Source organism: Ixodes scapularis, unplaced genomic scaffold (genome assembly GCF_016920785.2).
Source record: "Ixodes scapularis isolate PalLabHiFi unplaced genomic scaffold, ASM1692078v2 PGA_scaffold1__304_contigs__length_218370807, whole genome shotgun sequence".
Taxonomy (NCBI): domain Eukaryota; kingdom Metazoa; phylum Arthropoda; class Arachnida; order Ixodida; family Ixodidae; genus Ixodes; species Ixodes scapularis.
The window spans coordinates 91,354,524-91,378,296 of NW_024609846.1; the positions used below are offsets into that span (position 1 = coordinate 91,354,524).

The 23,773-nt window shown below is 44.6% G+C and overlaps 1 protein-coding gene across 1 annotated transcript in view; it reads left to right on the forward strand.

Annotated features, from left to right (window-relative positions):
- Nucleotides 1–11,195, forward strand: part of LOC115312681 (phosphate-regulating neutral endopeptidase PHEX) — a 99,664-nt gene extending 88,469 nt beyond the window's left edge. The window contains exons 14-21 of the mRNA XM_040212225.1: nt 756–814; nt 894–945; nt 1,050–1,117; nt 1,177–1,307; nt 1,375–1,440; nt 4,372–4,473; nt 10,886–10,962; nt 11,099–11,195. Coding sequence (XP_040068159.1) covers nt 756–814; nt 894–945; nt 1,050–1,117; nt 1,177–1,307; nt 1,375–1,440; nt 4,372–4,473; nt 10,886–10,962; nt 11,099–11,195 — 652 coding nt within the window. The remainder of the gene's footprint in view (nt 1–755; nt 815–893; nt 946–1,049; nt 1,118–1,176; nt 1,308–1,374; nt 1,441–4,371; nt 4,474–10,885; nt 10,963–11,098) is intronic.
- Nucleotides 11,196–23,773: the final 12,578 nt, after the last annotated feature.

The window sequence follows — 23,773 nt, forward strand, 5'->3', positions numbered from 1 at the left end:
GTTGAAATAATCCTTTGAGCAGACGGGGACAATATAACAGATCAATCTTACCAGCCAATTTTTCTAGGCCGCCGCTTCCGCAATGCATCCTGGAAACTTGACTGTTTGTGAAGTGTGCATAAACCTCGCTGCGTCTCCGCGGCTCCCCGACCTCTGCCTCCAGCCTCCCGTGAGCTAAGGTTATGGTAGCGCCAGGCAGGCGCCGAGCGCTCTCGGGAAAATCCGTCTACTAAATAGCTGCTATCAAATGTGCTGGTGTGTCAAAGGGTGCTTTTTCAGGGCTCGAACCTAAAAAGTGCGTTTTTGTGTTCAGCATTTTCTTGTCTCAGGAAAATTTCAGAACAATCGCTGATGTCGTCTTTGTGTTAACCCTGTCGCGTAGTGTACAGCTAGCGAATATTTTCTAGACGAATTCCTTTATTTTGCTCGTTTACAAATCATAGTTCACTTAATTTGTACCAATGTTCGCACAAAATCAAGAAGCCACGTATACACGAATATGAAATCCTACAGTGCATCCTTGGCGCATTCAAAGCGCCCAGTTGTATTAGCGGGAAATGACATGCGCATACGATGAGAACGTATGTTGTGAGGTTGCGTAGTTCGAGCTGTTTGAATGAATTATCAGCTCTTACACTTTGCTGAAGTTTTGAGAATGGTGAAACAATGTGCACTTTCTGTCACGCGAATAGACTTAACTGTTTTTTTTTTACAACTATTGTACACCCCCGGTTGCTATTACATTTTATTTCTAGATGGTCCCATGATGTGAGCGAAGTGTTTGCCGCTTATTTGCCTCTGGAAAATTCAGTTGGTAAATATTTTTAAATTTTTTTTTTCGTTTTAATGCTTGTGACAAGGGTTATTATTTACTTTACACTTTCCTTCACCAGTATTGACGGCGGTGACATTGCAACACCCGTTCTACTTGTCTGGACTGCCATCGTGAGTTTAGATGAAAATGCTTTCAACAATCGTGACTGGCTTTGCTATTCTAAAAATAACTAAATTGCATGATATTAATATATATTCACCTTCAACGGCTACAGCTCTGTCAAAATGGGAACTCTGGGATTTATTTTAGGACACGAGCTCAATCACGGCTTTTTTTACCCAGGTTTGTAAATTAATAATACCTATTAGATAAATCTATTTCAAACTATAAATATTTTCTAGGAAGTTACCACGACGAGAATGGAAACAAACGCAAATGGTGGAACAACGAGACGGCGCAGAATTTCGATCCCCTCCAAAGTTGTGTCGTGAAACTGTATGAGGGTCAGACGGAAGAAGAAACTCACTTGAACGTAATATATTTTGCTTAGTTTATTTACATACTCGTGCAATACCTAATATTTCATGCATTTTTAACAGATTAGTGGATATGGAACACTTTACGAAAATATTGCCGATATTAAAGGCTTAGAAACTGCATTTGAGGTGAGTATCAAGGTTAATAAAGCACGAGAATCAAAGTAGCACTACTGGAGAGTTAATTTATGCTTTAGGTCTATACAGCGCGCAAACAAATACAAAATTTGATTAAAAAAAAGTACCGTGGGGTACCGAAAATTAACTGAATGAACTTCGGGAGGGCGGGCTGTTCGTAGTACCAGCATCCGCCGCCAGCAGCGCTTAGCGGCACCGTAAATTTTCCGATCAGCATGGTCTGCTATAGTTCTACGCCATGTCGTGAATTTTATCCCGAAGCGCTTTAAAATTACTTCTCGTTTTTTTGCAATGCCTGCTTTGAAGGATCCCCGACATGCACAAAAAATTTTTCGTTCGAGAATTTTCTTTTTTTTATAAGGACGTACAGGAAATTTCACACGGGACGAGGTCCATTAAATAAAAAAGAGGGCCAGGGGGGAGGGGGGGGGGGAAGGTGCTTTGTTATTTTTGTTCAAAAATTTTTGCACTGACAGAGCATGTGTGCTGGGGAATTGTCGTGATGGAACCACCACTTTCCCATTCCCCACAAATCGTGGCATTTCCCCTCGCAAATGCCCTGAGCGACGTTGGGTGTTCATCAATTATTCACCAGCCTTGAAGCGAGAAAACCACGCATATGCCTGCGATTTCTTCATAGCATCTTTTTTGAAAGCTTGCTGAAGTATTACATGAATTTCCGCCACCATTTTTCCTAAAAGAAAATAATGATTTTAACAGCCGCAAGGTGTTCCTTCAAATCGGACATTGCAAAAAAAACTAGAAATCGTTTTAAAACTCTTGGGGAAAATATTTGCACCACGCTCTTAGAACTTTAACAAACGACGCCGGTCGGCAAAATGACCCGGAAGGGGGAGAGCCGTGTATAGAGCAGGGTGCAAGATAGACAGACAGGTGGGGAAACGAGAGCCAAATGAGCGACCGGATTGTGTCCCTCTCGGTTTTCCCTTTTTCTGTGGCGCCATCTATGTGGAGCACCACGAACTCCCACTCCGGGTGGGCGACCGGTGGCGATCGGCTAAACTGACGGAGATGGTTTCTCGTGGATTTTTAATAAAGGACAGTCGTGCTCTCGGTTTATTTTGCGCACTCTCCCAGAAAGGTCCATGCAAATCCGATTCCGATCTTTTTCCGTAAGCAGACGAGTACACAATCCGGTCACGGCGCTGCGGTAGGCTTCTATGGGCCGTTTCCCAACCTGTCTATCTTACACCCTGGTATAGAGTGAGTCTGGTCCATGGCAGTAGCCGGCTTGAGCCGGGATAAAGAGCCCCGGTTCCCGGCGACGCCGCATATTCCCCCGTGATAAAGTTGCAAAGTTGAATGTGCTAAATTGGCGTAGCGCGGCGCAGTTTTTTTTCTTTTTCTGATGATGTTTGAAGTACATGAATGTATAATTATAAGTTATAGGAGGGAAAAGGAAAGTTTCAAGGTGCTGAGTGCCTTTATTAAGCCAGGAAAGGTGACATTGACGAGAAACAATTTCTGTAACTTGAGGCGCGACTGCGAATGTGGGGTTCGCGTTCGGGTTTGGGTCAAAACTCCCACGGAGCCGAATCCTTATTTTTTATCGTCCATTCCGTCGTGGCCGCGGCAGCGGTCGCCACCGGGAGTGCCGCCAAAAGAAAGCTTGAGTGCGTTCTAAATATCGCAGTAACAACAACGCCACGTATATTGCCCTTTCAGTTACGAAGATTCGCAGATTTCCACTCTTGTGTGCTGAAATGAAATACTTGAATACATCCTTACCTAGAAATTGTGATTGGAGGGTACTTGTTATGCTCATTGTTTTCGCTAGGAGAATATTTGTGGCTAGTGTTTGGCCACAAGAGCTGTCAATCAACGCACCCAAGGTCATTGAAACAACTTCAGCCAACGAGGCACCCTTGTTTGCGCCCTGTTCTTACCAATTAATGACCATTTTCTTTACATATTGACCATTCTCTCTATAGCTTCTGCCGCTAAGCCCAGCTAGTGGCGGAAGCTGGTACTACGAACCGCCCGCCTTCCAGAAATTCATTCCGGTTACTTTTGGATCCCCTCTCGTAGAATAGGATGCTAGTAACTCAGAAGAAATCATTGATATAAAGAAGGGCAGATAATTAAACACCCCTGTGGCCAGCATCGTAGACTTCCCATTTTCCCGGGGGGGGGGGGGGGGGGGGGGGGCAGGCTGAGTTCTCCCGATTGGGGGGGGGGGGGGGGGGTTGCAGCGTGCAGCGCGTTACCTTCTCGACAGAACTGGAGATTGAAGCTAACGAAAACACGCTGTTATTCCATTTCCCATGTATTTTGTCAATCAAGGCAACGTAGGCGTTATTTCGTTGACATGCCGCTTCTAGAAGCTCGTTACATGGCACGTAAACAGCGTCTCGGTAAGGATCATGACCCGGGCCCGGGGGGGGGGGGGGGGGGGGGGGGGGGGGGGGAGGCTTGCCCCTCTTGGCTTTTACCAGGTGGGGCACGAGCCCCGATGCCCCCCCCCCCCCCCCCCCCCCCCCAGAATCTACGCCAATGCATGTGACGATATCATTGTAAGCGTGTCATCAACCGTAGAAATGTGCGGTTTGAAAATGTCATCCTAATTTTAAACGCATCATTATTATTGTGGTGGAAGAGTACAATCAAAATAGCCCAAAAATGATTGGGTAAGCAGCCTTTTTAAAAGAAAAGCAGACAGGGTAAGATAACTGCCTTAGCTAAATATTTTATACATAAAAAAGTGGTACTGCGTTTTTGGGCACGTAGTTGTTTCCTCAATAAATATTAAATTGAGAGTTGAGTGCTTTCCTTGTCTACCACTCTTTGCTTGTCTTTGTCTTTTTAGAGCGTTGTGGACGTTTATCTTAAAAAAATCTGAGTATAAAATAAACCTGACAGCTTTTCGTATACTCCTGAACTAACAGTTATTTGTTTCCGCAGGCTCATAAGAAACTGTTGACGCAGCACCCCTCCACGCCGCAGCGCTTGCCATGCATGACTGAGTTTAATGCTGACCAGTTGTTTTTTATATCACTGGCATATGTGAGTAAGCTTTCTCCATAAATATCACATTAAAAACGATAGCTTTGTTTTCATCAGGGGTCCATTGGCGCGCGAGCAATTTTTATGAAAGTGATATCATGTTAAACAACCGCGAAGGTCAACCTGTATACGAGAAGGTGTAGGTTGAAAGTATTGGTAGCATCACCGATCTTCTAGTTAACTGAAAAGAGATTGCCGTTTGTTGCTATTGTCGTACTTGACAAGATGTTTGTTTTATGACTATGAAAGCATGGGTGAGCTGACTGGCACACACTATTTGTGTAATAGACGGATGATGAGTGAGGTCATATTTTTGCACTAGGATGTCAATGTGTTTAATCATTGCGCAGCGCTACTGAACATCGTATATTAACGTCTTACACAAAGGTCTGGTTTTGAACGCTCACGTTTTACATAGCACTTAGCCCATCACCCGTCCTGCGACTTTTTTTTCTTCTTTTTAACGACTTCGACTCCACCTTACATAAGTTTTATATTGATATTATTGGTTGCGAACAAACAATTAGAGAGTGAAATGGAGTCTTCCTTTCATTCTGAGATGTAAGCGCATGTTCTTGAGATGTGAATTCTTATTATTACGACGTAGTGCACCACCAAAAAGAGCATAGCTGTTTCTGCGGCACTAAAAATAACACAAATGAAAATAAAGTGAATTATATTAAATAAAATTATATGTCACCCCCGCACTCCGTAGGGCTATTACTGACCTTCTAATGTCGCCGACAGCTGAAAAAACGCAGATATTACGTTTTTAGTTGTCCATGATTATAGCCAGAAAGTCTGTTTTCCTGGAATGTATTGGTCCTTCTCAGCGCATCTGAATGTGTTCCTGTCTGTTTCTTCTCAAAGGCTACGCTTTATTAGACATCCAACTGGAGGCAAAGGGCTTCTACGAGGGAATTTTCACTCGTGGCAGTTAAATTGGTTTGCGCATACGTTTGTATTTTCACAAACATGCTTTAATATTAAAATGGCAAGGTTATAACTCAAGTTGTATTCGCTCAAGACACGGCCGCCTTTCATTCTTATCGTTATTATACCTACCGAAATATCCACCTTTAGGGGAATTGACAATTTGACATTTAAATGTTAGTTGATGGCAGCGGAATGCGAAACAGAGAGCTACAGAGGATTAAATAAATCTGCGTGTTTTCACTGCTTGTGTCTGAAACGAAGACAACTCCCTCTACTGTAAATTCATTACACGAATCGAGAACACCGAACATTGCTTCGCATGTGGGCGTTCCGATAGCCAGACGTTATGTCTCAAGGTGGGGGCACGACACAACCATGCCGAATCTAACGCAGTTCATACCACAGGTGCTGCTGCTCGTCATCGCTGCACCAACAGCTTCACCGATTGCCTTTGGCGCGGACGTCACCCACGTGATTGGTCTCGCAGGAACTACCCGGGAGGAATCCACGGCTGCGTCATCTGTGACGTGGTACAACATCGATGACTTCCGCACGGGGGCGCACCGGGGAACGCTTCCGTTTCCGTCGACTGGCTGTTGTCTACAAAAGGATCTACCACCCTTGCAAGCATCGGGGCACGACACAACCATGCCGAATCTAACGCAGTTCATACCACAGGTGCTGCTGCTCGTCATCGCTGCACCAACAGCTTCACCGATTGCCTTTGGCGCGGACGTCACCCACGTGATTGGTCTCGCTGGAACTACCCGGGAGGAATCCACGGCTGCGTCATCTGTGACGTGGTACAACATCGATGACTTCCGCACGGGGGCGCACCGGGGAACGCTTCCGTTTCCGTCGACTGGCTGTTGTCTACAAAAGGATCTACCACCCTTGCAAGCATCGGGGCACGACACAACCATGCCGAATCTAACGCAGTTCATACCACAGGTTTGTTACTTGAAATACGCGAAATGTTATCGTTCCAATAACATACTGCTCTTAGAGGTGTCGTGCCCCATCGACCTAAAGCGTCTACTAACCCTTTGTTGCAGCGCTGTAACCTTTGTGTTCAATTGTTTACTTTCGTTACCCCATGATGGCTGCCTTCTTTTCCTTGACGCGTTATTGCTGCTTTGCGGAGACGTCGAGCTCAACCCTGGCCCTACTGATATGGAAAAATTGAGCAAACTAATTGAAAACCTGGCGTCGACCAATGACAAGTATCAAAACGAGACACGCGAAAGACTGAGCGGCATCAGTTCAGGGATCGACGAACTAAAGCAGAAGGTAGCTACTCTCGAGAAGCAAATGCAGGAAATAAACGGAATTAAGGAAAGGCTTGCCGTGGTCGAATCTTCCGTGCACGAAGTTCAAAGAGAAATCTGTCACTCGCATGATAAAATAGACGCCCTTGACGCTGGTATCGACGACCTCAACAACAGAATGAGGCGGAACAACTTGTTATTTAGGGGCATCCCAGAGAAACAAAAGGAGACGTGGGAAGAAACGGCTTGCCTCATAAAAGAATTCGTTAATAACCATCTGGGTATAGAGACTGGGGAGATAGAACGTGCACATCGCGTCGGCCAAAAGCGCGGGGTATCTGCTCGACCGATTGTAGTGCGCTTCTTAGACTACAGGAATAGACAAAACGTGCTGAATAACGCCAGTAAACTGAAGCATTTAACTTCATTGAAGGTGTCTATCTCGGAGGACTTTACTGCTAGGGTTTCCTTCCACCGGAGCAAATTGTGGCACTTTAGTAAGCAGTTCAGAGAAAAAAACATTAAAGTGAAACTCGTGTACGACAAACTTTATGCTGATGGCAAGCAATATTCATACTGTTCCGACAGTGACGAGATTATTTTGCTTAACAACTTCCAAACCACAAATTTGGCGACTACTTGACAACCTGATAAAACATCTAGACATGAGTGTGTTGATCTCGGAGTGCTCGTGGCGAATTTTCGTAGTTTTTTACCTAAACAAGATATTTTTTTGTCAACTGTGAATGACACGGACGCAAAAATTGTTATCGGGACAGAAACGTGGCTATATCCGGAGATAAACGATGGCGAATTATTTTTTAATCAATCATTTCATCTATTACAAAAAGACCGCACACATTCCCGTGGTGGCGGCATTCTTATCGCTACCAGCAAAATGATGGATGCTTCCCTTATATCTTTAGATAGTGAACTAGAAATTTTGTGGGTACGCTTGAGTCACCCTTCGTTGCCCATCATTGTTGGCGCCTGCTATCGCCCTCCAGGCCGAGATAGTACTTTTGTTACGAAGCTGCACGCTTGCATGGAGCAATTTTTTTCTTTATTTCCCAGTAGTACTGTTATTTTTGGCGGCGATTTTAATTACCCCGGGGTCAACTGGAAAGAGGAAGAAATAAACTCTTGGGTGGCCCATTCAGAAGTGTCCAGTTTTGTTGACTTGATGAATAGCTACGGTTTAACTCAAACTGTATTGGAACCCACAAGAAATAATTCTGTTTTGGATCTTGTTTTTACCTCGAGTGCAGAAAATGTAAAATCGGTTCGTATTCTTGAGAAAATCAGCGACCATAACACAGTCCTAGTAGAAATGTCTCTGCCAGTAATAGGTAAAAAAATAACCCCTAAAACCATAAACGTCTACAGTAGAGTTAATGAAAACGCTCTAAACGAGTCCTTTGAGCTGTTTGCTTCGGAATACGAGCTGCATTTTAGCGAAAGAACAGTCGAGCGCAACTGGGAAATGCTCAAAAATGAATTTAGGCGTATAAAGTCTGATTTTGTACCTCAGATGGTTTTAAGGACGAGTGCTGATCAACCATGGTTTACAAATATCCTTAGGAAAATAAATAACAAAAAGAAACGTCTTTATGTCAAAGCAAAAATTACAAACCTTGCGTCTGACTTCACTAAGTATAATGACTGCTGTAAAGAGTTTAAAAGTAACATCAAGAAGGCAAAGGATAAATATTACAAGCAAGACCTACTTAACTTATTAATAAACAATCCCCAAAAATTTTGGAAAAGTATATGTCCGAGAAAAGATGATTCGCTTCCTAAATTGTGCAACGAACACAACGAAGTGCTAACGAACCTTGAATCAGCTACCGTCTTTAATAACTACTTTGCATCCATATTTACCTTAGAACAATTACCTGTACCCAGTGATCAAATATGTAAACCAATTAACGTCTACTGTGAACCTATCACTTTTAACCCCTATGGCATTTTGAGTGTGATAGAAAGGCTCTCCCGAAGTTCAGGTCCTGGTGATGACGAAATCTGTCCTAAACTTCTCAAATTAACAAAGAACATATCCTGTCGCCTTTTGTGTCGCTTGTTCCAACAATCGCTCGACTTAACTTCCCTTCCCGCAGACTGGAGATTCGGGAGAGTTTTACCCATTTTTAAGACCGGCAATAAAAACGACTCATCAAATTATAGACCCATATCACTAACTAGTGTGCCTTGCAAGATTATGGAACATGTCATCTACTCCCACATTATGAACTATATGTCAGAACATCAATTAATATGTAATAGTCAGCATGGCTTCAGGAAGGGATATTCATGCGAAACCCAACTTTTTGAGTTCGTTACTGATCTACATAACAACTTCCACTCGTCTCACCCTACTGACGCCATCTTCATTGATTTCTCAAAAGCATTCGACACGGTTCCTCACCAACGTCTCCTATATAAACTTTCAAAACTAAACATTCACCCTTCTATTATCCACTGGATCGCTCAATTCTTAAGTAACCGTAACCAGGCTGTCCACCTGGGGCAGGACAAATCACCTAGCCTTCCCGTAATATCAGGTGTTCCGCAGGGCAGCGTTTTGGGTCCGCTTTTATTTCTTATCTATATTAATGACCTTCCTCTCCATATAACATCTTCCATAAGGCTTTCCGCAGATGATTGTGTTATTTATCGTCGTATTACTAAACCTGAAGAGTCTTTAATATTGCAGCAGGATTTAAATATGTTTTCACTATGGTGTAACACATGGCAGATGAAAGTTAATGTCACCAAGAGTAAACTATTAACATTCACTGGCCAACGAACGCCTGCAATACGAAATTATACATTACAAACTCTGCCTCTCGAAAAAGTGTCCAGCTACAAATATTTAGGTGTAACATTTTCAGACGACCTAACCTGGAATACCCACTTTAACACTGTAGTTTCTAGTGCTTGTAAATCCCTAGGATATATCAAACGTAACCTTCACAGTACCCCGCATTGTGTTAAACTAACAGCCTATAAATCCTTTGTGAGGGCTAAATTGGACTATGCCAACTTTATTTGGTGGCCGCATCAAGCTTACCTTATTATCAAACTTGAATCAGTTCAGAATAAAGCATCTCGCTTCATATCTCATGACTACTCACGGACATCAAGCGTAACCGCACTTAAAACAAATCTAGACCTTTGCCCACTGGCCGAAAGAACTAAACTTGCTCGTCTTGTCATGTTCCACAAAATCTACTATTCCTCTTCGTCATTCCGAAACCATTACTGCCAACCTCCATCTCACATCTCCTTACGTCGTGACCACAGCCAGAAAATAAACCCTCTATTTGCGAGAACTAATAAATTTCAAAATTCCCCGCTCTCTCTAGCCATCAATAACTGGAATTCTCTTCCTGAGGCTATTGCTCTCGAAAATAATCCAGCTAAATTCCGCGATCTTTGCAAGGCACACCTCAAAAGTGTTTTTCGTTAGTCTAAATGTTTATGTCGGTAGCTAGTCATTAGTTTTCTTTTTTATGCATCCTGATGCGATTTAACCCTAGCCATTTTTTCGGCAAATATTACTATTTGTATTTGTTTGTGAATCTACTTTTGCTTTTGTTTGTTTTTATGTGAGTTTGTATTCTTATCCCCCCTCATGTAATGCACTTCGGTAGAAGTGCCTTTGAGGTATAATAAAATGAAATGAAATGAAATAAAAGGTGATAGGAGAATGACGGACGAATTCTCGTTCCTTCCGTCTGTAAGGTTTTTTGTCAGTTTAATAGATACAAGGTTCATTTTCAGCCACTGGCAAATAGGCCTGCTGCGGCAGAGCCTCCAGCGCGGCGGTGGGAGATCATGTTAATCGCTGCTCTGTTTAGAAAACAACAACAAAATAAGTTTTTTTTTACAGGTTAACAAAAACGTTGCCTATTGTTGAATAATTATTTATATTTGGTGCACTTTCACGATAAGTCCCTACCTGTTTATGCTTGGCACGCAAGGGGTGCGATACCAAATTCATTTCCATAATCTTCAAGTTAGAATTCGGGAACCTTTAAATTCTGAAATATTTTGCACTTTTTCTTTCAGCTCTAGGGGGCTTGCCGCTCATAAAAATATATATTTGAATATTGCATTTCGAAATATCGAAAGTTTTTTCTGGCATATTAAATGTAAATTTGAGTTATTGCAGGTTGCCCTCAGTGTACTCCTGTTTTGTTCTACAGAGCTTTTGCCAAAACTATCAGGACGCAGAACTCAGGGACATTGTCAAGCGGGACCCTCATTCCCCATCTAAAATAAGGTACCATCTTATCATGAAAGCCTTTACAACATTTCGTGAACTAAACTCTAGGAAATTTTCTTCAGTTAAAAGTTTTAGAATTTCTGAAGTGTACATGTAAATCTTATTATTCTTAATTATTTGCCACTCTTTTTAGGGTCAACCGGCATCTGGGCAATTCTCCCATCTTTTTGAAGACATTCAGCTGCAATGCGACCAGTCGCATGAATATAACAAACAAATGCTACGTGTAATATGCACCAGCAATATTTGCATTTACTAGTCAAATATTTACGCAATAAACACGTTCCAAATAGCTCAAAGCTGATTATTCATACTTTAAAAATGGCGTCCGTTGCAAGTGTCGTGTTTAATCTACGTCAAAACGTAATATATATATATATATATATATATATTACGTAATATATATATATATATATATATATATATATATATATATATATATATATATATATATATATATATATATATATATATATATAGGTAAAGTAAGGTAAATATAAAAACAATGGACCGGGAAAAGTTAATAAGTGAAAGATGCGTACTGTCGGAGTTACTAATTCGAAGTTTATTACGACGTTTCGAGCGGGGACCGCTCTTCATCAGGTAGCGAGGGTACAGCCCGCGAATGTTTATATACCCCTCAGAAGAAATTAGAGGGAGTAAAGTGCAGTAGGAAATAGAAACAGCGTTGACAAAACAGATAGTTTACACAGAAAAGAGAGGGCACCAAAACTTGACAATCATTAAAAAAAAAAAAAAAATTGGTTTGCAGGAAAAGACTATTTACGCTCGCGCGCAAAAAAAAAAAAAAAAAAGACAGTTGTTGGTGGAGAGATTATTTCCTCTCACACAAAAAAATAAAAAAAATAAAAATGAAAAGTGTTTGAAAGTCTTGGGTTGGGAAGGGGTGGCTCGTCTTCAAACTAGAAATAGGATACACGTGACCACCGACGCCCCCAAATCCCGTGGCATTCCTTTGTGCTAGAGGTCGAAGTTAAACACTTTGGGGGATTTTTTCTTGGATAAGGAGTGGTAGGGATGTGCCAGTCTATGCCTGCCTGAGATTAACCGCTTGAGCCGCATTTATCCGTTTTGGAGGTTCTCTTCGGACTTAAACGCATTAGGATGTGGTTTAACTATCGATTGTTAAGTTTAAAGATCTCCTAGTGTCTTCAGCGTGTGCATCTAGAGAAGCTCAAGGGCGGAGAGGATCAGCTCTCCAACGAGCCAGCTGCAAAACAGACAGCCTCCCCGGACTTTCATTAATGCCCTGGTTGAAGGTATTAAACTTATAAATAAAATATGATTCTTTTTGCTCTCTTTCAATTTTTGTGCTGAAGCCTGATTCCAAAATTACAACAGAAATGTGCTTGATTGAGTGATTAGAAAGAGACAGGTGCTTTGAGAGCGGAAGGTCGGGGAGTGTTTGTGCGTGACATTTGTGGTTGTTAAAGCGTAGTCTGAAAGCCAAATTAGTCTGTCCGACATACTGTTTATTACAGACATTGCAGTGCAGGAGATAAATCACGTTTGACGTGCCGCAATCGTAGCTACCCTTTATGTTCCACGTGAACTCTGAATTTGTGCTCGTGGCGTTCTTTGTTTCTAACATGTGCTTGCATACTTTACACCTGGGCTTTCGGCATGGTCGGCAACCTAGGTTTGCGGGAGTGGTAGTTTTTGATTTTACTAAGACGTCCCGGAGATTCCTGCCGCGTCGATAGACGACCCGAGGAGCGGCGGGAAAGATTTCTTTGAGGCGGTCGCTCTGTGACAGAAGATTGTAATTTTTGCTCAATATGTTGTTGATGTTTGGAAGATTGCCTGTACACGTTAAAATAAGGTTAGACTGTCTGCTTTCTTGAGGACACTCTATTCGGTTGCCAATGATGTCTGAGCGGTCGAGGTTTCTTGCCTTGTTTATAGCGTCATCGATTACATTTGCTGGATACCTCTGCTGGGTTAGTACGCGTTTCAGTTCCTGAGCGTTTTGTTCAAAGTCGTTGTTGTCTGAGCATATGCGCTTAAATCTGTGCGCCTGAGAGTACGGCAGACTAGTCTTACAGTGTCAAGGATGGCAGCTGTTAAAATGGAGGTATTGTTGTCTATCGGTAGGTTTTCTGTAAAGTTTCGTACTTAATTTGTTATTGGCAATTTCCAAAGTTACATCCAGGAAGTTTATGCACTTTTGTGATACGGAGTGAGTAAATTTTATCGATGAGTGAGCTAAATTGAAGGCGGCGATAAATTTCATGAGTTCGTCTTCAGCACCGGCCCAGATAATGAATATGTCGTCGATGTATCTTGTGTAAAACAGCGGTTGAGTGGGGCGTTCAGCGAGAAAGGTGGTTTCCAGTTGTGACATAAATATGTTAGCGTAATTTGGCGCCATCTTAGTTCCCATAGCGGTTCCATTGGTCTGCAGGAAGTGCCTATTCTCAAATTCAAAGTGATTGTTCTCCAAAACCAGTTTCATCAGCACTTTACTCCCTCTAATTTCTTCTTAGGGGTATATAAACATTCGCGGGCTGTACCCTCGCTACCTGATGAAGAGCGGTCCCCGCTCGAAACGTCGTAATAAACTTCGAATTAGTAACTCCGACAGTACGCATCTTTCACTATATATATATATATATATATATTTTCTTCAGAAATGAAGACAAAGGGTAAAATAAAAAGATTGGGAATGCAAAAGCGATAATCCAACTAAAACGAGCAGGTAGGTAACCCACACTTTTTTTATTTAGCAAAAAGTCAAATATAATTCAAGAAATGGAGAGTAGGCTTTCGGGTTGTGGACATTTATCGCATTCCTAGTGTTTGCCCTTTCGAATAAAACGCGGTGTTTCATTTGCCCAAGCCGACCTATTTATTTAATAAATAGCACGCATTACAACAGCTCTTACTTCACAAGTAAGCATATAAGAAACGTAAAAAAACACCGCATAATGCAATTCAGAAGTTCACTACTTATCGCCAGAAATGCGGCAAACGAACCTCACGCTCCTTATGTTGGTCTATTATGCCAGAACTTGATTTTGGCTACACTCTAAGGACAAATAGAGGAAAAAGGTTGCAAGGCACATCTTTCTCCCTCCTACTGACGCGCCCCCCAGCGGACACGAGAAGTAGGGAGGAACGAGACGTTTTTTTCCTTCTCCAGGCAGACGGTAGAAAGCTTTCGCCCTCCCGACTCATCTTCTTTCGGCTCCGTTTTTCGAGCACGTCGCGCACGTTTTTTAATAAATGTTGTTGAGTTGATTGAGCTTCAGCAGCAGCGAAGGCCGCCTGTAATTACGTCTTCTAGTCCAAACGTGCAGAACATTTCAGTTGCATTGACGTTTCTACCACTAATTTATCAAACGAGCAAACGAAGCCGATAGAAACAGCGAAATTCCGGAGTATGCCAGCAGCGCTACATACACTCGGTAAAATGGCAGTCTCCGGTTTGCAGGCAAGGAGATTTAAAACCTCCTAGTTTGCGGTACCCACGCGGAACTACAGTAGTGGAACCACGCGGAACTGTGTCGACGTTTTCGACGTTATCGAAATCGCAGGAACTGCGTACAAGACAGGCAGGTTTTGCTGCAGTTCGGTTCTGTTTTCCCATGCCGAGTGTTAACCGGCTATCAACGTGGTTCTGTATTTCTGCGTGTCACCAACATAGCAGCAACATCGTGAGTGCAGTGTTGTGCGTTGTGAACAGAAGACTGGAATTATCGCCGATGGGACCGTGGGTTCGCGTATCAGTGGTATAGCGAGATGATATGACGTAAGCTGTCGGGCATTTATGCCGCTGGTTGGGCCGTGATCCGATGGGCCGGTTTTTGTCGGTTGACATCCGCTTTACATTAGATTAAAGAGTTCAATACAACCTAAGGGATTAGGTGCAATCGATCAACGTGCGGATAGTCATGTTGGAACGCTGGTCTGAACAGTAAGCTCCTATCGTAGAGTGGCCAATGTTACTGTCGGTCTCCGAGAGCGATTGTGCTCTGGGGAAAAGACTGAATAGTACGAAATTATGACGGAAAGTACATATATTTACAGTGGATTTTTAGCATTAAAAAAGAATAGTAAGTAAAATTAAGAAAAAAAAAAGCTATCCTTTATTTTCCTGTTTAAATATACAACGGTTTCTGGAGAAACTGCCCTCCAAGTGGCGCGCTGGGATAAGCGCTAGAAGGTTTCGAGCGCGCCACGGCGTAGCTCCGTACACTTACCACCTGCTGCAAGTCGCAGCTTTGACCGCATTCAAGTTGATCGAAAAGCGACTTCTCTGCCCGTGAAGCATCACTTCCAGCTGAGTGGACATCCGCTCTGCAGAGATTAATTCAAGACGGCAATTGCAGCCGTGCGCGAACAGCACAAATAGAAAACAAACAATACAATAGAAACACTCGCTACGAAGTGTGCGCGTAAACAACCTCATGGCTTGGAACCGCATTGAAGCGGCTCGATATATTGACTTTCAACTGATTACGGCATGATCGAGCGTTTTCTTTAATAGCGCAGCTCTTAGGGGCCCGTTCCCGGCTTGAGCGGCGTCGGCGTCGGCGTAACCAAGGTCACCCCAAGGTCACGTGACCCCTCCCCCCGAGGACACGTGACCCCCCGAAGTCACGTGACACCTCCCCCCCCCCCCCGAGGTCAAGTGACCTCCCCGATGACGTCATCGTCACTGATGACGTCCCGAAGGAAAAATCCATCAATGTAACCTTGTTGGGCGGCGGAGAAAAGCTCACCGGAGAAAAGCTCACCGGAGAAAAACTCACCGGAGATAAGCTCACCGGAGAAAAGCTCACCGCAAAATCGGCAGATGCGGAGAAAAGCTCACCGATATTTGTTTTAGCTTAGATTGATTCTGCGTAAAACGGTGGCAATTTAACACAATTCGCATTCGTCACTTCATTAAAAATATATCCTCGTTTTTGTAATATTCTTGAGGTTTATTGGGCATATTTACTAATTCCTCAGAAATTAATAATCACCCATTCTGTAAATTAATGAAGCCGCAAGTATAAAATCCGAACATCGTACACCGGTAAAAAAGGCAACAATCTATTGACAGCTGAGGGTGCGCCGTCGGTAGCTCTGTCAGATAAAGAGGTTTGTTTTTTGCGAGCTAATATGAGTAGCGGTGTGTGAATCGCGTGAGGTCCAAATATAGTGTAGCGCCTAATAGATAAGTAGGTGTTTGTTGATGCAATCAGTGTCGGCTACGCTGTTTTCTTTCTGTTAATTTCACTAACAAAACTTTAGTTGCGAGAACAGCTTCGTCGTGTCGTGTTTGTTGTCTTCACTCAGTCGTCGTCGTTTGAGCGGTTTTCATCATGCATAACGTTTACCAACTCGCCCAATTGGCTACCTACCTTACAAATGACTATACCATTTTTCGCCCCAAGAAAAAAGTAAGTTTTGCGCATTGTTCATACGCTGCGCAAAGTAGTTCTTACGGGGTTTGCTTGTCGGAGGAAAAAAGCGATGCTTTTGACGTTTGGAACCTGTGCGTCTTGATAAGATAACGTATATCTAATCTAAAGTTCGCCTTCATATATCTTAATTATCCGCATAAAGAGGTAAATTAGTAATGCTCCGCGAGGAGCCGGACTTGTTTTACTGCTGTTCTTGAGGTGAAAACGGGCATAGTTCTTATATGGCTCACAAATAACAACGGAGATAGTGTGCAGCTCTGAAGGTCATGAGTGGCGCACCGCAGAAGGACACTATCACACAAAGGGTACGTGTGGAAACACCAGCACGAACGGTTAGAAAGCGTGCATGTCCGTGGAAGAAAGAAGCCTCGATATCCTATTGACTGTTTTATCTTGATTTCAAATGTTAACAAAAGCTTCAAAGAGAATTTCAGGCACCGCGGTGTTGCGCGTGCACTTTTGGATTTTCGGCATTTACACCTTTGATTCTTAGGTTTAAGACAGTCATTATTACTTCATAATGGAAAAGCGCGAATTTTCGCAAGGACAGAGGAAGGGACTGGACAGGACGAGCGCTGACTAACAACTGAAAGATTAATTCTCAGGAAACCACGAAGAAAAACATACGACAACACGACTCTCTAATCACGATGGAAATGCGCATGCGCCTCACAAAATTGGGTGCTATCAGTTACACAATGTTATATGCGTCATCCCCGGTCTAAAAATTCTACCTGTAAGTGATAGCACCCAATTTATAACATTGTGTAACTGACAGCACCCAATTTTGTGAGGCGCATGCGCATTTCCATCGTGATTAGAGAGTCGTGTTGTCGTATGTTTTTCTTCGTGGTTTCCTGAGAATAAACCTGTCAGTTGTTAGCGCTCGTCCTGTCCAGTTCCTTCCTCTGTCCTTGCAAAAATTCGCGCTGTTCCATTATGAATCCATACCAACTCGCCCAGTTATCCTGTTTACTAAGTCATCATTACGGTTTTTTTTTGATTTTTTTTTTACTTTTTTCTGTTCTTCAAGTTCATAAAGATTTTAGTTAGGCTTTCGTTGCCTAAAGAGTAAGCCACAAAAAAAAAACAAAAAAAACACTGGCCCGCAATTATTAATTTGGGAGCAATATACCCAATAAGCTTAACAAATATTACAAAAGAGGACATTTCATTTTTCACAAAGCTGACGAATTTTAATGATAATAAATTGATATATGTTACGCACGATCCAACAGCCTCCATATAAAAAGAAGAAAAAATATCGGTGAGCTTTTCTGCGCATACGCTCAATGGCCGGTGAGCTTTTCTCCGCATCCGCCGGTTTTGCGGTGAGCTTTTCTCCGGTGAGCTTATCTCCGGTGAGCTTTTCTCCGGTGAGCTTTTCTCCGGTGAGCTTTTCTCCGGGATTCAACCTTGTTTCGCAGTCAATGTTTTCTTGTGGACCGCTGACTGCGCCTGACTGTACGTCAAACATGTCTGATTGGCCAACAAGTTACTCTGACCGACAGTCAAACTCCAGTCAGACTCCACTTGTCGGCTTTCTGATGGTTTCCTGGTGGCAGTCGGCCGCCGCGAAATTCCATCAAGATGTCTTGGTGGCGATTCTGATTGTACATCGATTGGCTCTGACTGTACGTCAAAAAGCTTTGACGTGCAGACAGACGTACGGTCAAAGAACGTAAAGTTCGTTCGGATACCACTATTTCGTCAAATCTATGAATACGAAAAATAATCTATGCACAAGAAAACGATTTCGGGACGTGAGCCCATAAAACCGCTGATGTTAGAGATATGACACGCAGCCGACCGACAACCTTGATCAGAAGCCCGCCGAAACGCCGAAAACGCCACTTCGCTTCGCCTATAGAGGCTTCGCCGAGCTTTCATGAACAATCGCTCTCGACTCGTTTTGTTTGCCCGCTTGCTCCAACCTGTCGATCCTGCCCGGGCTCTACAGTGTTTTATGTTTTAGTAGAATTTCTACTCGACAAGTTCTAGCCTGTTGTGAGTTCCGATGATGTAAGGGACTTTAGAGGTGTACTTGAAGACGACAAGGTGTATCAGGTCTACTGGGCCGGAGACGCGCGAACAAAAGGATTGTTCTACGGCGCGAAAGTACTCTACATGGCAGGTGAGTAGAACTGAAGTACGGCGAGTGATGTACGAGTGCTTTGCATAACATGCTGAAATCTTAACTGCATTTGCAACTGAAGCATCTCGCATAAAACGAATGGTGAAATCGAGTTTTCTAACCGACGGCGTAGCATAGGGGTTAAGGTGTCCGATTTGTACGCAGGTGGTCGCGGGTTCGATCCGCGGTGGTCTTGCACTTTTTTTTTTTCTCGAACATTTTGTTTTATTGAGGCATTTGGGGATATTTATGAGTGCCTATAGCTTTACTCTTATATAAATGCTGCCCTTGTTGATGAAAATCCCTTGGCAGTGGCAGTCAGACGTCATCTGATGGACCATCAGATGACGTCTGATGGTCCATCACGTTCCACCAAGGCTGCTGACTGGCAGTCAGTGTCCCAAATTACGTAGCTTGATGGAATCTTCAATAGGGGTCCCCGGCATCCGTATCGTCATCGCCATCATCACTGATGACGTCATCAGTGACGTCACTGATGACGTCACCGGCATCCGCATCGTCATAATCACGGATGACGTCATCAGTGATGACGTCATCCGTGATTCCGATGACGTCATCACTGATGACGTCATCGGAATCCGCATCGTCATCGTCACTGATGACGTCATCAATGACGTCACTGATGGCATCATCGGCATCGTCACGTGACCCCCAAGGTTACGTGACCCCCCCCCCCCAGGTCACTTGACCCCCCCCCCCCCCCCAGTACCCTTCCCTCCTTCTCCTCAAGAGCTGCGCTCTAATTCGGTGTTACAGGGAGTTGTAAACGGTTTTCACTTTTTATGACGAGATTCATCCCTGAGCCATTAAAAATACTTTCAGATTGATAACATTGCTGGAAAAAATCAACATGCAGGGAATATTTTTTATTGCCTAGGCAGTCACCGAGAAATTCCGTACATTCAAAACGACCAGTATAAAAGACGGAAACGCAGAGATCTGGTGTAGTGATCGGGTGTGTGTGCCGCACGCATGTGTATGTGTTCAATGCATGTTCAGCTGATGCGTGTAGTATGCGTAATCTGTCTACATGTGTGTATAATAGAGGTTCCCGAAGATCCCGATGCGCAATGGTCGTGTGAGAAAATAAGAATATTTTTTGTAGAACACGAATTGAGCGGTAACTAGCGCCACCTAGCCTAGCTATTTGCGATTTTTCTGCTTGACCCTGCATCTGGTGGCAAGCAATTTAACCTCCTTTTACTCTACGCGGCTACGCCGTAATGTCTTGTTACCGTGCTGAAATGAGCCAAGAGGCTGCTTCGGATTTGCTGTTTTGGAGAGCGGCTTTTGGTTTGGCGGGCGAATGATTTACCACTCCTCCGTGATGTGCGGTTGACGAAGGAATTGTGGCTCGAGGAATTGCAAAGGAAAGACATAAAGTGCGCGAAGTAACTGGGTGCCGGTTGTCTCCGTTTAAATTCGTGTGCCGACAATGAGAAGACTGAGTGACTGCATGCTTTCGAAACGTGTTTCTTTACCTGCAGGGGGAGGCCGGCTTCGGAAATAAATGCAGCTCGGGGAAAGCTTGTGTTACGTTTTTATTTGCTGCTCCGCTCGCCTCGTACAATAGACTTAGTGTTCTCGTTAAGCCTTATTGAGTTCGATTTGCTCGATTCGTGGCCGCCATAATGAGATGCAGGCGACGAAGGAACTTTGGTCTCTTGCTTTCATGACGAACGCCTCTCCCTTTCTGAAGAAACATATATGTCAAGGGCGTTCCTCCCTTTGGGGAGGACAGACTGACTATTTTTTTTCTAAGAGTGTAGGGTTACTGACCCATTCTGCGTTTACACCAATCGAGACACAAAAAAAAAAAGCTTCCGCCGTCGGGCGACTATAGACCTTTTCTGTGTACACTCGTCCCCAGCAAACAAATAGGCGTGTCCGGTATGGGCGATGAAAAAATAATCCAACGTTTCAACCTGCAAATAGTAAAAAAATAAAGGGGAGGCAAAACGAGAAAGTGTGACGGTTACGCTTATATCCTAAATGCCGTCCATTGGCGTGGCAAAGGCAAAACAATGTTTTCGCCCATACTGGAAGTGACGTCAATTCAAGATGGCGGCGCACTTGCAGAAAAGATCTATAGCCCTTCAAAACTTGGGCAATAAAAAAAAAAAAAAAACTGAATAGAAATTGTGCGCGAAAACTCATCTCTACGCAAAGTTTTCACGTGTCTGGAATGTTTGATAGTTGCAAGTTGTTACGGCGCGTCGGGCATATGGTCTTTCTGTAGATCGTTTCTTCGTTGTGTGCATGCCTCACCCCGCAGTTCCTTTCTACCCTGTTTCACGGGCTACCAACCAGAATGAAACGACTTTTAGAAAACTGTCACTACCCGAGAAAGCCTAAATATCTCGTCTTACTTCATTGTCCATTAAAAGTCATCCTCAACTCTGAGCCTATGTCAAGCTTAGTTTTCCACCGACACATTTGATGATTTTCCGCGGTGTAACACCGAGCGGATGGTCCCTTAAATTTTTTTGTCCTTTGCCATTGAACAAGACGTTTACTTATTTCCAAGTTCAATGGGAAGTCCGAACAGCCGTAGTGCTCAAATAGTGGTGTCGCTGTTTTTTTTTTTTTTTTTTTTATGCCATTACTTTTTTGAAAATGTAAGTGCTACCAATAACTATAATTACTGCAACACAAAAATAATTGAAAAATTACCGGAAAATAATTGATTACTTTTCACGTTACTTATTTAACTTTTCTAAAACGAGATGCAAAATGCATACATATGATCAAGGGGGTTACATTCTGTTCCTTTTTGTTATCCACACCTTGTTATGGTTCAACAGCAGATGTCGTTCGAAGGTCTCGTCCCGTGCAGAGGAAACGAGGCACATTCGACACCTCGACAGTCAAAACTTCGCGGAGCGCGTCGACATTCTAATTATTTTGGTATCTTTGTATTTTTGTTTAGTTTATTAGGGGTAAACAAAAACTGTCCAACTTAAATGAGTGAAAACCGAAACTGAAAGAGGGATTTTTTTACGTAAAATTAACTCAACTCAATAATACTAGATCTTTAAGAAACATATAATTGATTACTTGTAATTCATTACATTACATTTCAAAATAGAAACAGTGATCGTTACCGCAGATAAAAATAACATTGACGCTTTCTAAAAGGTAAAATAAAATGTAAAAATGTAATCGATATTGCCACCCGCAGAGCCGAGCAGGCAACGCTCGGTCACGGTCTTCTAGAAGATTCCCGGTCATTCTCGCAGCAGACGTAACTTTCCTTCTGCTTTGTTATTCTCGAAAGTGCCAGTTCATCCTCGCCCCGAGCGCGCGACGCTCGAACCTTCTTTGAGGACGACGAATTTGACGGGGCAAGACTCTCCGTAGATGTCCACGCGCGCAGTACACCTTCCCACTGGTGTGATGAGATGTCCGCCGGCGGTTCGTATTTTCGGGCCATCCCACGGCGTCATCACTTTCCGAAGGCGGCGAGAGAGCTTCCCACTTAAAACGGAATAGTCTGCTCCGGTGTCGACGAGTGCCTTCGCGTCGTGGCCGTCGATGGTAACGTCGAGGTTATTCGACACCGTCACAGAAGCGTCGTTCCTATCCGTTTTGTCGCTAGTGTGGGAGCCCTCCGACATTTGTGGAGGATATTGGCGTCGTTCGTCACCGGCAATACCACCTCCCGGTATTGCCGCACTCAGTTTTCCCGGCGAGGCAGGGGGGACAGGCTTTCTCGGCGGGACCTACGATGAGGCGATGCAAGGCGTTGCGGTGATGGCGATCGGTAACCGCGGCAGGGAGACGGTCCTGGGGATGGCGAACGGCGGAGGTATTCGTCGATGTCCCTAGGTCGCTCTCCGTAGCGTGGTCGCGGGTCGTCGGGGTGGAAGCCTCGTAACCCCAGCTGCCGGTACGGGCAACGGCGGTAGACATGATCGGCTTCCCCGCAATGGTAACAAAGCGGGCGTCGGTCGGCCGTTCGCCACACGTCAGTTTTCCTGGGTGCTGGTTTTTCCGGGCGCACGTGCTGTCGTTCTTCGCGACGTTGGTAGTACTGTGGCGCTGGAGGTTGACGTCGTGGTGGCACCGTAGCTTGGCGGGGAGCTTGCGGCGGTCGTCTGGCCATGGCGGCGTAGGTCAGCCTCGGTTCCTCAGGGGCTTGCTCGTTGACGGGAGTTTCAGGCTGCAAGGCCCGCTGTACCTCGTCGCGCACGATCTCGGCGACTGACAGCGACGCCGGGCGCTCAGTAGCGGGGAGCAGCTTTCGGAGCTCCTCTCGGACGACGTCCCGGATAACGTCGCGTATGTCCCGGGTGCGGGCGCCGATGTCGGTGGAGGCAACGACGCCGGGATGTCGTTGGTAGTAGGAGGCGCGTGCTTGGAGGGCGCGCTCCATGTTCGTTGCTTCCGTGACAAACGCTTCGACGGTGGTCGGCGGGTAGCGGACGAGGCCCCCAAAGATGTCGTCCCTCACCCCGCGCATGAGGACACGCAGCTTCTTGTCATCGGTGGCTTGTGGGTCGGCACGCGCGCTCAGTCGCAAGACGTCTTGAACGAAGCTGGTAACGCTTTCGTTGGGGCCTTGCGTCCTCGTCCGAAGGAGGTCCTCGGCTCTCTCCCTTCGGTGCTGACTGGCGAACGTCCCTCGGAGCTCTCCCTTCAGCTGGTCCCATGCCGTAATCGAGGTTTCACGATTCTCGAACCAGTGTCGCGCCGTTCCCTCGAGGGAAAAATAGACGTTTTGCAGACGCTGTTCCGGAGTCCATTGGTTGTGCAGCGCCACCCGTTCGTATTGTTGCAACCAATCTTCGACGTCTTCGTAGATCTCGCCGTGGAAGGACGTCGGTGTACGAGGGCTGACGGGCAGGTAGACGACGGGGGCGGCGGTTGGGGTCTGCGACGACTGGGGGTCCATGGTCGGCTTCGTCGACTGGTTGGTCTTCTTCGGCAGTAGACCGAATTCCGGGGGCAACCCTTGAATACGGCGGCTGGCACGATGCTCCGAGTCTTCAACGGAAGGTCGTCGGGAAATGGGGCTTGCTGACCGAGTTCTTTGTAGGGGTACGCTGCAGGGGTTTTGTACCCCGCACCTCCACCAGAAATGTCACAGGTGGTGACTAATAAACAAGAAATAAACAGGAATAAATAAACGTTTAATGTGGCGAACTTGTGCCAAAAATAAAGAAGGAGACAGAAGAAAGCAGAGCGTCGCGGGCGTCGAAGTCGGCGTGTCAGCAGA